This window comes from Hyposmocoma kahamanoa, unplaced genomic scaffold, assembly GCF_003589595.1.
Source record: "Hyposmocoma kahamanoa isolate Upper Pololo Valley unplaced genomic scaffold, ASM358959v1 66, whole genome shotgun sequence".
NCBI classification, from domain to species: domain Eukaryota; kingdom Metazoa; phylum Arthropoda; class Insecta; order Lepidoptera; family Cosmopterigidae; genus Hyposmocoma; species Hyposmocoma kahamanoa.
The window spans coordinates 13,229,459-13,241,969 of NW_020653854.1; the positions used below are offsets into that span (position 1 = coordinate 13,229,459).

General features: G+C 36.3%; 3 protein-coding genes across 3 annotated transcripts in view; all 3 read right to left on the reverse strand.

Annotated features, from left to right (window-relative positions):
* Window positions 1-150: 150 nt before the first annotated feature.
* On the reverse strand, window positions 151-3,773 carry LOC113231645 (LEM protein 2-like). Its single transcript, XM_026466071.1, has 2 exons — window positions 3,713-3,773; window positions 151-3,633 (listed from the first exon to the last, which is right to left on the reverse strand). Exon 2 carries the CDS (start codon window positions 3,623-3,625, stop codon window positions 1,319-1,321), a length of 2,307 nt encoding a protein of 768 aa, XP_026321856.1. The 5' UTR covers window positions 3,626-3,633; window positions 3,713-3,773; the 3' UTR covers window positions 151-1,318.
* Window positions 3,774-7,221: 3,448 nt separating this feature from the next.
* LOC113231900 lies at window positions 7,222-7,782 on the reverse strand. Its single transcript, XM_026466441.1, has one exon. It carries the CDS (start codon window positions 7,780-7,782, stop codon window positions 7,222-7,224), a length of 561 nt encoding a protein of 186 aa, XP_026322226.1.
* Window positions 7,783-11,357: 3,575 nt separating this feature from the next.
* The window catches only part of LOC113231641 (fatty-acid amide hydrolase 2-A-like), a 44,388-nt gene continuing 43,234 nt past the window's right edge, over window positions 11,358-12,511 (reverse strand). The window contains exon 13 of the mRNA XM_026466063.1: window positions 11,358-11,617. The gene's annotated coding sequence lies outside the window, so the exon portion shown is untranslated. The remainder of the gene's footprint in view (window positions 11,618-12,511) is intronic.

The following is a 12,511-nucleotide window of genomic DNA, read 5'->3' on the forward strand; positions in this document are numbered from 1 at the left end:
GTAATTTACCACGTTTGTTTTTCAGCAGCGTATGCCACAGGTAGGTGGTTGACTTAAGGTTCGTAAGATGTTATGTGGGCCTCCTTATACCTTCTCCTACGATGTTATAGTAAAAAACAATAAAACAACTGAAAATATTACGTAAATCAATTTATTAGAAAATGAAAATCAATCCATAAAAATGTGTAATGCTAAGATATTAAGGGCAGTTAGTACATACCACTAAACTAAAATTAATGTCACCTTATAAAATAAAACACACTTATGTATCAAATTATGATGTGCCAAGATTCAGACAAAGCAGATGAAAAATAGCCATAAACTTATCCTACATAGTTATATCTAAACTTAAACAAGTTGTTCTAAAACATCAATAAATTCAGTAACAAATGCAAGCGGGCATGACTTAAGGTCATTAACATTTTTTTTCTTTCCATTGTCTACAGCAATAGCACTTCTTTACTAAACATATTCAAATAATCTTGCTTTTATATTGATATCATATTTACTTTCAGTGCCGTAAATTGTTGTGTTTGTAGTCACTTATATTTGACATAAATTAATACACTGAGAAAATCTGCCTTAGTACAAATTCGAAAACTGTGGCACATTAGACATATAATGTGTTAAACACCACCTAACAATTATTTTGCTATAGTTAGGAAAAGACTTTGTGATGAGAAAATATTTACAATTGTTTTAGCTCAAAAATTATAAAACATAAAAGCAATTCTATTTACTAAATAAAAGAAATCAGATTGGATACAAAACACAATTCTATTTACTAAATAAAAGAAATCAGATTGGATACAAAACATTGTGAATTGTAATTGACAAATGTTTATAATGAACATAAAAGTATGATTAAAATGTCTATAATTTTTAACCCTTTAGAAGGTTAACCATATTAACAGTTTTGTCCATGAATAGGCCACAAAATGCAATGAAACTATAAAATAATACAATTGAAGTTTGCAAAATTTGTTTTTTTTTAGTTGCACCTATTATGCTTTTAAGTTATTATGTAAGGGAGAGTTAAAATTAAAACTGTAAATTACATAGAAAATGCATATCTAGTTTTCATTGACTCCCAGAATACTACATACATTTTAAATTAATTATTGACTTAAAGTACTCTTAGTAACACAAATGACTAACATAACAATAATTAATATAATTTGACCAAAAAGTCCCATTTAGTGTGTAACATGCATGTCAATTAATTTTTGCAATAAATAAATTTCGTAAGCAATATGACCACTTGTGTTAACAATGACATAAAATTGTCTTTGTGAGTGTTGTACTAGTTGCACCTGACTTATTCATCCCAAGATCGTCGAAGTGAAGGTTTTAAGTAAGGTCCCAAAGTAGGAGAGTTGGGGAATCTTTGCATGTAACGTTCCAAGCGCAGGTACTTCACAGTAATAAGGCGTCCTTCATACCACCACCCATGGAGGCTTCGGTATACTACGCCGGCGTCAGTCGGACTGGCACATTTCACATAAACACAATAGGATGTGGGCTCGATATCAATATGGAGAATGTTACAACGATCACCACACTTTTCCAAAATCACATCTGTGATTACTTGCCTCAAATTAGGATTTGTATCATTTTTGTCAAACATATGACGAATCTTCAAGCATTCAGTTGGTGAGACAGTTAAGTTGTTAACCGAACCTTCTTGGGTTTCAAAAGCTTGTCCTTGCCATGCAGCACTGCGCTTTGGACTGCTATGAGCCGAGATCCATCGCCACACCTTGCAATCTTCTCCATCAACAGACTGTACTTCCATACGGACTCTGCTCTCATTCCTTTGTATAAATTTTACTGCTGCATCCCAAACTGAAGCCATCTTCTCTCTATTCTGTGGTGATATCAAAGTGTCTCTAACATGATCTACTGATATGTAAGGTTCCCCACTGTCTTCAGTCTCTTGTGAAATAGTGTCAATGATTTGTTCCACCATGACAAAAATTTCTTCATTCTTTCTCTTCTTGTAGCTCACATAGTATGCGTAGGCTCTTTGCACAGTAACAATTAGAACAGCCAGCACTCCAATGATAATAGCAGTAGACCCTGCTGAGTATAGGGTATTGACAATGAAGCAAGTAAATGGAGTGGACGGGTCAGATAAGGCTATGGCAACACTACCCTTGCTACGTTGTTGAACAACTACATCAGTTGAAGATAGAGGGGAATATTCAGCATCCTTACTATAAAGGCTCTTGAGCTGTACAACACTCAAGCCCCATCGTGGATTATTTACCAACAGAACTTCAAGATTATTAAGATCCGTGCGACACTGACTGACGTCTACTATGTCAGCCCTAGCACTTGCAATGTCTATAATTTCCCTTTCAGTCAAGTATGGTAGAGCACCAGGCTTACCACATTTGTAAGCAGCAGCTCGAGATGTCAACTCTGGATGTATGACTTTCAGCAGATCTTTAGCATAACTAACTTGTTCTTTAGGCACACAGTTGATTCCTGGTCTGTTACCAGGTATATTTAATTGGCAAATTGGAATTACACTGTTCTGGTCATCCACCACAGATGTTATATCAATCTTTTTAACAATATACATGAAAAATAAACAAAGAAAAAAAAGTGCAACTAAGCCAACCAAGGTAAGGGACACCAGGTTGTTTTTGAGGAATTTTTTGTCAGTAGCTGTTTTGTAATCCATAGCTTCAGATCTGGATACACCAGATATGTATGATCTGCGGTGCAAGATATTTCCTCCATTGTTAGAATCTCCACGGTCAAGGAAAGATGGTTTAGTAGGGTCAGTTTTTAGTGCAGACAAACGTCGAGTAAAATTGCTTAAATATGGAGATTCAACCTCATCAACAGTAGTAGAAGTTGAAGGCTGGTAAGTACTGGAAGAAAACCTTGATGTATAACTACTTATGGGGGGTCTGTCACCAATGGTTGATGTTAAGCCCAGCCGAGACCTTATGGAATTCAAATGATCAGAAGATGAGAGGGTTGATGAATAATTTGTTGTACTAAGTGAGGGCCGGGAGAAAATTGAAGATTTTGGAGGACTAGTGGACACATCGTGAGTGGGAAGAGTACTTGAAATGTAGTCACTGGACCTAGAACTGCTTCTCAATGGTGGCCTTTTATCAGAATCTACATCACTATCAGAACCTGTTTCATAGTCATCATCATTAGCATATGTGCGTGTTACACGTCGTGTTGTCACTGTTTCTACTTCTTCATGGGTGCGTACGGGCGATTTTGACTCTTCTTCGGATTCAGAGCCTTTATCAGCCTCAATTTTGGCGGGTGAATCCTTTTTAGGCGGTAGACGCCTTGTTTTGTTGCTCGCTGGCGGCAACATTGCTCCTCCAGTCGTGGCGCGTCGTCCACGCTTCTCTTTCACACTGCTAGAATCCAAATCAGATTCCTCGCCACTCGAATACCGAGCCAGCGACCGCCTGTTTTCCGCTTTACTGTCGGTGCTACTTTTCGGTTTGGTTTTGTTATCCAAAACCATTTTCAGTTTTTTCACTAATAGCTTCCTCGTGGAAGCCGTTATCGGCATCACAGGGAAACCATGCTCCGCCAGTTTTGTACGCAGCTCGGCGTCTGACATTGAGTCTACTTGATCAGCCATTATGAATTCTGCAAGCACATTACACAAGTTATTTACCAATTCGCACAATAATAAGTTCTGTTTGTTTATAAATATTGAATATTTCACCTTTTATTCGTTATTAACACTGAAAAATTACGTCAAAATCGTATAAAAATTCACCGGCGCGTCATGTCGCACGCATTCCCTGACAAAACTTCGTTAATTTAAATGTTGCCATTGTAATGTTTCAAATTGCCCCATATTTTTCATCATATTTTAACTATCCACAACTAATGATAATGATCTTAAATAAACTCAAGGCGCAGTACTGGAGATCCTAAAGCTAGGGTCAACTTTACATCACTTTTTGTGAATGCCTTTTGCAAAATGTTAATAGAAATATTTTTATTTGTTTGTTGATGGTTATTTTACAAGGTCAACACTACAGCAGTGTTTACGTTATAAAGGATTCGCTCTGGGCCTTTTGGAGGGAAAAGTGTCGTTTTTATTTTGACTTTCAATCATTTTGTGAAATCTAGTTTAAAGTGGAATAGGATAGTGCTAGTGTGCCTTAATCGAAGATTAAAACGCGAAATTATACGAATCTCGAACTAAAATACCCGTATCGCCCCGTTCTAATGAATCCCGAGTCAACTCAAGCACGCCGCATCAAATTGCCTATCCTCTTTGTGGCGGCCATATTTACAGAAACATAATTAAACGAAGATATGGCTCAAAGGACTTGTATCCAAGCCAAAATTATTAATAAAAATAATAAAAAAAAAGTTTACGTTATATTACGAAATGCAGGAATTTCGAAAAAAAAATGACGTGTTTTTGAAGTTACGAGTACAGTTTTTACAAAGATTATATTTATTTTATGTATATCATGAAGAATAAACGAAGAAAGAAATAGTCATGACGATGGTTAGAACTATATTCCTTGTTTTAAACTAAATTACAAAAGACTTTATCCTGAACAGTCCACAAATTACGAATTCAAAGTTTTTGTTCAAAGTGATAAAAGATAATATGACTTAGAAAGTAAAACATAAATATTGACTCCCACCGCTTAAAAGACTGTTTAAAAAAACCTAAATAAGTGAACTAAATTATTGAAGAGAAAGTGAAAACATAATGTAGAATTAGAACTACAGTGTACAATATTACTGAGGATCCCGATAATTAAACGAAGACATGGCTCAAAGGACTTGTATCCAAGCTAAGTAACTAGCCAACAAACTATTAATAAAAAAAATAAAAATTACGAAATGCAGATGATTCATTTAAATGATTGCATAATACAGTGATATTATACTTGTAGCATAATACAAGTATTAGTAAAATTCGAAACTAAAATAGAGTAGGACTTTTACCAATGTGAAGTTACAAAATAATAGATTAAGGGTCGTATTCCAGAACTCTACTCAATGCTCAAGTCAGGATTGCACTGGCAACACAAGCAGTTATCATACGACCCTTGATTCGCTCTGGGCCTTTTGGAGGGAAAAGTGTCGTTTTTATTTTGACTTTCAATTATTTTGTGAAATCTAGTTTAAAGCGGAATAGGATAGTGCTATTGTGCCTTAATCGAAGATTAAAACGCGAAATTATACGAATCTCGAACTAAAATACCCGTATCGGCCCGTTCTAAAGAGTTCCGAGTCAATCCAAGCACGCCGCCTCAAATTGCCTATCCTCTTTGTGGTGGCCATATTTACAGAAATATAATTAAACATTTATGTTTTCGGCTGAAGGACTTTGTTTCCATGGCCAGCAATAAATTAAAAAAAAATCATACGACCCTAATGGCAAGGACTTGTGTATGATTTTCAGTGCTCACTAGAGATGGGTCGTCGACGCGTTTTCCGTTAACGAAACGCAACCGTCCATCGTCGACGATCAACTAGTCGGCCAACTAGTTAAATTCGTCGACTAGTCGATCATTCAACTTAAGTTTGTTTTCGTTCGTGAGACATGTTTAACTGAATCAACTAAAGTAACTTTTGAGAATATGAACTATTGTTTTAGAAATTAATTTATTTCCAATGTTTAACATGAGCGCGGCTATCGACGCTTTTAACATACTGCAATAGAGTTTAATTCCGATAGATTCAAGGGCATTGCGCCACAACGGGCGCAACGCCTCTCTCTCGCTCTAGCGAATTAACTACACTATTGCAATAATAAATAGCATAACAGACCTATCTTACCTCGTCGCACATATTCAAATATCAACTCACACGTACTGAATTTAAAGTTCAAAATAATTTGTCTATGTAAGTCTATGTATAATTCGACTGAGTTCGCGCGTCGTCTCGTGACGCAGAGCGTTGATTAACGCGTGGACTCTCCGTTTGGCCGTCTACGAATTCTACTAGTTAACCGAAGAACGGTAGACCCGTACAAACGTCGATTGGACGTGAACGGTTGATTCGACTACTTCGTCCATTCAATGCCCATCTCTAGTGCTCACTGCAATACTCAAGTCCTGACTTGAGTATTGAGTAGAGTTCTGGAATACGACACAAGACACCGCTAAGCTCTGGACTCTCGACTACAACTTGTGAACATCAACCACAGATCACATACATCAACTAATATAATTAAGAGATTGCTCAAACTAACTCGGTTCGATATTTCTCTCCGTTTAGTTCATATATCTGTCTTGTTTTATTGAATAAATAAAATAAAAGTCATGTCAATCGGTCGCTCCGTTTCGAAATGAAAGTAGACACAAACAAACAAATAAAAAGGCAACAGACACAGTTTCGCATTTTAATAGAATTTTCGTAGATAATAGACCGCGGGTAATCATGTTTTAAAAAGTTTTTGTTAAATAACCCGATTTGTACATTCCTGTGTCAATCGGCTGGTTCATAGAATACTTGTTCTTACTTGAGTACGATTGAGCGTCGAATGATATAAACGAGTTTATGCATGTTTGTCTTATTCCTGTCGGTGCGTGTGTGCTTATGCAATCCTATATAAACAACGTCATATTTATTTTATTTTCATTTGCGGTTTCGCGTGTAATAGATAAGCAGTACTTAAGCTCAACACTTACCTTACACCTACGTATTTCTCAAAACAAAACAATGTCGTAAGTAAAAAGAGAAGCGACGGCAATACTGTGCGGAATATATTAAATTCGGATTCATTGAATCCCACAAACCCATCGTCACCTTTGTGCCGTCTATGTCTAAAAACAGTTTCAAATGAAGCAATGAAGCCTTCAAGACAAGAATGTACAAGGTAGCGGCACGTAAGTCTAGCGGTGACCGAAATATAGAGGGGATAACTGCGCATGTGTACTGCTACGCACGCAATAGTCATATCAGAAATAAAATAAAAAAAGCAAGTGTTTTTTGCCTTTTGTGTCTAACTTTGTTTTGTATGAACTAGTATTAAAAAACATCGTCATCTCAGTAATTAATGCGAAAGTTTGAATGTTTGTATGCATGAATGTTTGTTATTCGCAATCACGTGAAACACTCGACTACAGAGGCAATTAAATCTATGGAAGCACTTTTCGGCATTGAAAAATGTAGATAGTGAATCTTTGTCAATGACAAGGTCAATTAGTATTGGGAAAATTAAAAAAAAATGCTTGGTAATTTTTATTTAAAAAGAAATTATTCCGAGTTTGACAACGTCATCACGCCTTCCATTAAATTATCGTATGCGGGGCCCGTACAATGCCTTCTGCTCATTGAGGGCCCGGGCTCTGGGCTACTTCGGTCGTCGTTGTCTTCATTGTCATCATCGGAATCAATGTCATCTTCGGAATCGTCTTCAGTGTCGCGAATAACAAATTCCTCTGTAAGCATGTCTACAACATGGTCACTGTTAGCATATTGCTCTTCTATATCTTTCACCTTTTTGCATAATTTACCCCAATCCCGGTAATTCATTAGTGATATCTTTTCCTTAATAAGCTCTGGACACTTATTAATGTTCCATTTGACATTTTTGCTTGCTACGTATTGTTTAATAGCGGCCCATGCCATTTCGATGGGATTCAGGTCCGGGTGGTATGGCGGTAGTCTTAGCACTTGGTGATTTTCTTCAGCTAGGATTCGGTCTATGCAGAACGTTTTGAATCTTTCCTTGTTGGCTTTTATCAAATTATACAATTGAGGATTTAGTAACTTTGGGTCATACTGAATTCCTTTTTCTGTGAGCCAAGCTTGCATGACCGCTTTTCTCGAGTTTGAAGTTGATGCGAGATCCCATTGTTTATTATGGTACGAGGTACGAAGCGTTGTCGACTACCACAACGGATTTAGGTGGTAGGTTAGGCATTAGTTGTGTTCTAATCCATTTCTCGTAGTTTTCGTAGTTCATGTTGTTATGGTAGTCGCCTGTTTGGGTACCGGCTTTAAAAGTTAGCAGCGCGTTCGGTATAAACCCAGTTTCTGATCCTGCGTGGACAATAAACAACTCTCAACGAGTTGTTATTGTTTTGAAATCGGTTTTTCATGCCCTTATTAGTACCGTGTCGGTCCAAGCTTTTGGAGTAGAGTGCGACGAATCTACGTAGGATTCATCTGTATATACAATCGGTCTTCCTTCTTGACGTTATTGTTTGATTTTTTGTACATATTCGATTCGTAGCAAACGTATATTTGAAGTCTCTATCAATACCTTACGGTTGTTTTCAGTCGTTTTCCACCGGAAGCCCAAATCTTTGATAATTCGTCGAAGACTTTGTTCTGAGCCTTGGAAATTAATGTCTTGCTCTAGTTTACTTTTTAACTTTGCAATGGTGGGAAGTTCGCCGTTCGTTACGTGAAAATTGTGAATACATCTCTTTATAACACCTTGGTCGAAATTATCGATATCAGTAACCGGTTTTGTACGAGAACGTTTTTTGTCAGGAGTTCGGAACACTGCAATTAAATCGGAACTATTGGCTTGAGTAGAAATTTTTCTCACCGTTGCGATTGACGTTTTTGTAGCCTCTGCTGTTCTTTTTTGGATTTTATCTAAATCACTAATTACGCTTATTTGCATATTTTCCGTTTTGATAAATTGTGCAGATTGTTTTATCTGGTTTAGATCCACAGTGGTGCCTTCCGAAGCATTGAGTATCATATTCGTAGCTTCGTCAATTCGACTTTTAATTTTTTTTAAAGAATCAAGGAATCCATTCGTTTCTTTCTTTAAAAAACAATGCACGCCATACACCATTTTACGTGCCTGTCGTCTCAAAACAGTAGTTCTTCTAGGCATATTCACTGTTTAAAATCACAAATAAACCGAAACTTAACAATAACAAATAATAACAGTCATTAATAAAATTAAAACTTAACAAAAACAAACAGTCAACTAACAATACTATTTAGAACGCGATTGTACATCAGGAGTGAGCGGAACGTCGTATCGGTGCGCGGGGCAAGGAATGACAGGAGAGCCAATAAGCGCTTACGCACACCCGCCCGCGCCCCTTTCACTCTCTTCACTCTCTCCATGCCGGACTGTCACGCAGAGGTCCCAGGTTCGATTGAAGGTCCCAGGTTTGAAATCGAAAACATTGAAGAATCATTGTGCAATCATCTGAGGACTAGTCAATTCTCAATTCAGCTCGATAAGTCCACTTTACCAACTAATGAAGCATCGTTGCTGTCTTACGTGAGGTTTATTAAAGATGAGAAAATATGTGAAGTGCTAAAATAATAGGTTACACTTCTAAATAATCAAATTCAAATTAACCACCACCAATTTTTATCTTACACACAATCCCCAAAGACAAAAAACAAAAAACTAGAACATAAAGTAAATCTCACTTTCTTAAAAACTTCGGAACATAGCCTTTTGAGAAACTAAATCATATTTCCAACATGCCTTCTTGATTTAGTATCTATATAATAGTATATATAATAGTATATATATATATATAATAGTATCATAATTGGAAAAACACACTTCATTAATATAAAAAACCTTAATATTACGTTTACGTTAATCTATTGAACATTAATACCTAACAATTCTCTAAACTTCAAAAATTTTACTTTACACAGAGCTTTAGTCAGTATATCAGCAACCTATCTTCTGAAGGAATCTTTTGTACACTAATGAGGCCTTTCTTCTCATCATACAGAAAATGATAACTTATGTCAATGAGCTTAGAGTTCTTGGAAAATTAACCATTTTTAGCCAAGCCTATTGCACCCATATTATCTTCGTATATTTTCACACAATCCTCTATTTTCACATCTAAATCGCTTAAAACTCCTTTTATAGGTAGCACCTCTTCAACACAATTGGCAAGGGCATAATACTCAGCATGCGTAGAAGCTCTAGAAACTATCTTCTGTTTTTGTGACCTCCGCATCACAACATTACCAAACTCTTCAATACCTATTCTGTTCGTGGATTTTCTATCCTGTATATCAGCTGCCCATATCAGCATATACATATGCATTCATTACTTCATCAAAAGTTGTTCCATAAACTAATTTTAGGTTTCTTGTGTGATATAAGTATTTCAGTAACTGCCTCCGTGGCCGAACGGTTACCATACCGGACTGCCACGCAGAGGTCCCCGGGTTCGATTCCCGGGCCGGGAGAAATATTTGTATGGCCTACATTTATTTCTCTCGTGAGTTTGGGTGTAATTTGTGGTTGTCTATGTGTGTGTCCATGGCACCCGCGACACAGGGTTTCCCTAGTGCGGGGCTATGTTGAGTGTGTGCGTTATTTATTTATTATTATTATTATTTATTAGTACTCGCAAAGCATAATTATAAGGTGTTTTGTCATAACTGTTTTGAAATCTGCTTAGATAGTTTACTGAGTAAGCTACATCTGGTCGTGTTCCATTTACCACATACAAAAGCACTCCAATTAAATTTCTATATTGTCATTTTTCATTTACTTCTTGTGCAGGCTTTCGGGTAAGCCGTGCAATTATTTTTGATTACATAACTTTGTTAAATTTTTTATACTTGGTGTGCCCAAGAACTCTACGAACATCGACCACTTGTCAAATTCAAAGTGAGGTTTGCCGTCGAAACCGTAGACTATATTTAGATTTTTAACGAATTATCGAATAGAAGGAGCAATCGTCAGGCTCTTGTAACTTTGGCTACCAATCTACTATCGTTTTCGTTTAATCATTAACGATTGTAGAAATGGAATAGATTGGGAGCGATTGCCACTTGGCTAGGCGCTCTGTACGGATCGATAACTATTAGTGATGTCTTTTGTCACTTTTACGATAAAAATAACGGTTTTATCGGTTACGTTTTCATTTAAAAGCGAAATATTTTGAAGTTTAAAATAAAACTTCGTATTTTCAGTTATGTCTGTTTATTGCCTACAACATTCATAAAATATATCCTTCTAATAAGCCACACTACACACTGAGTCACTCAGTAAGATTACAGTAATTACCTATATCTTTTTAAAATAATAGGTATTAATTTTTATAAATTAAGATTTACAAATAAAATTATGAAGGCAGACTTAGTGTCGTATTCCAGGACTGTACTCAATGCTCAAGTCAGGATTTGAGCAGACTTGAGTATGATTTCAAGCACTGGAAATACGACCCTAACGGCAAGGACTTAAGTATGATTTTCAGTGCTTACTGCAATACTTAAGTCAGGATTTGAGCAGACTTGAGTATGATTTCAAGCACTGGAAATACGGCCCTAATGGCAAGGACTTGAGTATGATTTTCAGTGCTCACTGCAATACTGAAGTCCTGACTTGGGCATTGAGTAGAGTTCTGGAATACGACCCTCAATATAAAAGAAATAATTATTGTTCAAAAGATTAAAATTCAAGCAATTTTAATGATTATGACCGGTTGTTTCAGAGTGAACTAAATCTGCTCGATTATTACTTTGAAGTTGCTTAAAGTTGATTTTATACAAAAAAAAAAATAATTTATTTCCCTATTCCCTAGACTAATATATCAAATGTGTCAAAGTTACCGAACGTGTTCTGGGCCATAGAAAACTACGTAACATAACTGAAATTCTTCGCCTTCGCTTCTTGCCCGTGATCTTGACTCTGTATCTGAAGAGGAAGGAAAAAAATAAAGGAAAGGAACTATCTACGGAATAAACGTACCTACAGACCAAAATTGTATACCCCCTATGGCGGATTACTTTAGTGTTGTACCATAATCATCGATAAGTCAATATCGACATGCAAATGTATGGCTTGAATGTTGAAACTGTCTCTGTATGTACAGTCAAGAGCACGTCAAGCTTGACACTTTGTGTGTACTTTGGACCGTTCTTATCGCAAGCGGCATAGAGTTCTTTGCGACTAGAACCGACTAAATAGCGACTTTTTTTCTGGCTAGTCAAATTTCAAAAACTTAACCATGGTCACACTGGCACACAAGGCACACTTGGAAGTAAATCTTAAGTATCAACCTTCACATGCTCTACGAAGTACAGGTAAAAATTATTAAAAATATCAAATTATGCGGATGCTTCCAAAATACAACAGATTCGGATATAATTTCCATGCGAGCGAATAGTGACCGTCAAAAAAAAAAAAATGATTGCTACCTATGATGTATTCTGAGAAATTAAAAAAAATTTGACCAGCCATTCTGACGTCAGGATGGCTGGTCAAATTTTTTTACTTGGCTGTTGTAAATGGCTGGTCGCCTCTTTGTTCAGCATGAAGGGAGCAGATTTTCCAGAAGTATGTATTACCAACAATTGCTACCTATTTGCTACCTTCATGAATTAAAGGTATACGCTTCATATCTACATTAGTTAAAAAAATATAACCGATTAAAAATTTTACGAAAAAGTGCCTGACTAATCTAAAAAAGCAAAAGTTTTTAGTTGTTTATTGCCATAATATAAAGGGCAGGCGTTTAACAATTGCTTTTTTAGTTTAGTCAGGCACTTTTTCGCAAAATTTTCAATCGGTTATATTTTTTAAATTAAT

What these genes read in the sequence shown, in the direction of transcription:
- LOC113231900 (XM_026466441.1), bottom strand. Translation starts at nt 7,782, where the DNA reads ATGCAAGCTTGGCTCACAGAAAAAGGAATTCAGTATGACCCAAAGTTA.
- LOC113231645 (XM_026466071.1), bottom strand. Translation starts at nt 3,625, where the DNA reads ATGGCTGATCAAGTAGACTCAATGTCAGACGCCGAGCTGCGTACAAAA.